This window comes from Microtus ochrogaster, linkage group LG2 (genome assembly GCF_000317375.1).
Source record: "Microtus ochrogaster isolate Prairie Vole_2 linkage group LG2, MicOch1.0, whole genome shotgun sequence".
NCBI classification, from domain to species: Eukaryota; Metazoa; Chordata; class Mammalia; order Rodentia; family Cricetidae; genus Microtus; species Microtus ochrogaster.
This window is the reverse complement of record NC_022028.1, coordinates 4,346,224-4,348,243: the sequence shown is the minus strand read 5'-3', so window position 1 is coordinate 4,348,243 and position 2,020 is coordinate 4,346,224. Positions and strand designations below refer to the sequence as shown.

At 49.4% G+C, this 2,020-nt stretch overlaps 2 protein-coding genes across 2 annotated transcripts in view; one reads left to right on the top strand and one right to left on the bottom strand.

The window, feature by feature from the left end:
• LOC101985447 (cysteine-rich secretory protein 1-like) overlaps nucleotides 1-1,086 on the top strand; it is a 10,754-nt gene extending 9,668 nt beyond the window's left edge. Inside the window, exon 7 of the mRNA XM_005359848.2 lies at nucleotides 920-1,086. Within this exon, the coding sequence (XP_005359905.2) occupies nucleotides 920-1,086 (167 nt within the window). The remainder of the gene's footprint in view (nucleotides 1-919) is intronic.
• The window catches only part of Mad2l1bp (MAD2L1 binding protein), a 6,285-nt gene continuing 4,271 nt past the window's right edge, over nucleotides 7-2,020 (bottom strand). The window contains exon 3 of the mRNA XM_005359768.2: nucleotides 7-1,632. Coding sequence (XP_005359825.1) covers nucleotides 1,120-1,632 — 513 coding nt within the window. The 3' untranslated portion in view covers nucleotides 7-1,119. The remainder of the gene's footprint in view (nucleotides 1,633-2,020) is intronic.

The following is a 2,020-nucleotide window of genomic DNA, read 5'->3' as shown; positions in this document are numbered from 1 at the left end:
GAGAAGGAAGCAGTGTCACATGGGCACTAAAGGCCACACGTTGGCCCTAAAATGTGGGACTCAAAGAGCATCTGCTGTGTGCTCATTCTAGGAAGTGGAATATAGGAAAGCAAACTGGACTGACTGTAAATGGCCTGAATGCAGGATGACATCCTGGTGGGCTTCCAGTCTGTCCTGACTCTACTGGCAGCCAGGAGGGACAGAAGGGCCATTTTTGCCAAGAGCAGTGTCAGCAGCCATCAAGCTGTAGAGACAAGGCTGGACAAAAGCTCCGGAAGGAACAGGAACACGGGGAGAAAACCCCTCAAAATCCAGGGACAATCTCGGGAGCCTGAGCCCCAGTTCCATCTGGCTCTAGGAAGAGCCTCTTGCTTTTCTGTTTTCAGCCTATTCTCTTGGTCCCCTTCCTCTGAATTTGTTTCTCAGATCTGAAGAGCAGAATTAATCCAAATTACCTGAACCACTGAGACTTGAGAACAGCCAGAGAGGCTGCAGGGCCTTCCCCCACTCAGCCCCTGGCGCTGGGCACACGGTACAGGCTAAGGTCATCATCAGGTGACGTCATGAGCCTGCATACAGCAGCACCCTCTGGTGGACTGACCAGCAGCAGAAGCTCCAGGTAACCGTGTTTTGAATGGATGCCCAGGATGCCAACACTCAGACGGTCAAGGTTATTCTCTCCTGCACACAGCACATTCGAAGCCAACCTAGGATACACAGGACTTTTTAAAAACAAACAACAAAAACCCTTAAGTCCCAAGGGCAAAAAGTCTAAGTCAAAAGTGTTAGGAAAATTTAATACGACTCTAGTCACTTCATATTTAATGCCTGAGTCACACCTACATAATGATCCTGGTAACCAAGGTTCTGCAGTCAGCATAGAGCAAAGAACGTCCTCCTCCATGCTTTCTAATCTCAGATAGAGGCCTCTGGGAGTCCATCGTTGATGATGAGTACCACAGCGATGGCCACTGTACCATCAGTCACCAGGCAGTCTGGGGAGAGGCGGCATACTGCCAGGGCAGAGCCTTCCTCCCTCACCAGGAAGCAGCTTCAATTCCAAACAAGAGATGGGTGCCTTGGTAGCACAGGGAGAATTCAGCCCTTGTCCTCGTTCAGTCACTCGTGGAAACCTTTAAGTGTCACTGGTGCCTGGAACCAAACATAATCCTCGGAGGCAATGGCTGGGACCGAAGGTCTCCCACAGGACAGCGTCACAGTCAGTTTGTGGCCCCGGCTGGGCACTCGGTAGTTGAGCTTGGGTAGAAACCAATCTTCTCCACAGTCACGGTGCCCCTGCACCATGACAATGGTACCCATGAGTGGAGGAGCCTGCAGCTCACTAAAGGCATCGGCCATGAAGATCGCTCGGAAGAGACGACGCAAACAGGCAGCTGTGTTCAGGCTCTGGTCCACGCTGAAGGGGACTAGTCTGGACAAGTCAAGTTCATAGAATTCCTTGGGGCTCAGGGCATTGCCTCCAAGAAGGATCAACACTCTTGGGACTAGTGTTCGGGCAAAGAAGTCCTCTAGGTGACTAAGGACACTCTCCAGTTCCGCCAGAGCCTGCTGACACTTCCTGCTGTTCACCTCTGCGGTGAGCCGAGGTTTCTTCCTTGCACTGTCCTCTGACTATAAAGACAAAGAGTGACAGAAGGAAAAAACATGGTACAATTAAGCCTTTGGTGGAACCCCATCGAGATGTGTAGATAAACAAGATTTCTGTTACTGCGCTTTATCAGAAAGCATTAAATTAAGGGAAATCTATACACTGTACCAACTACAGTTTCCCTATGACTTGAATATCAAAGATGGTATTCAAAACTGGAGGATATCAAAATGAAAGCAAGGAAATAGTGAGATGGCCCAGCAATTAAAAGGGGCTTGCTGCATAAGCCTGGCAATCTGAGTTTGATCCCCAGAACCCAAGTAAAAACAGGAAAGAATGAGTTCACAAAATTATCCTTTGACCTCCACTGTGGCACAAGTATGCAGTCATACATACACACACACACACACA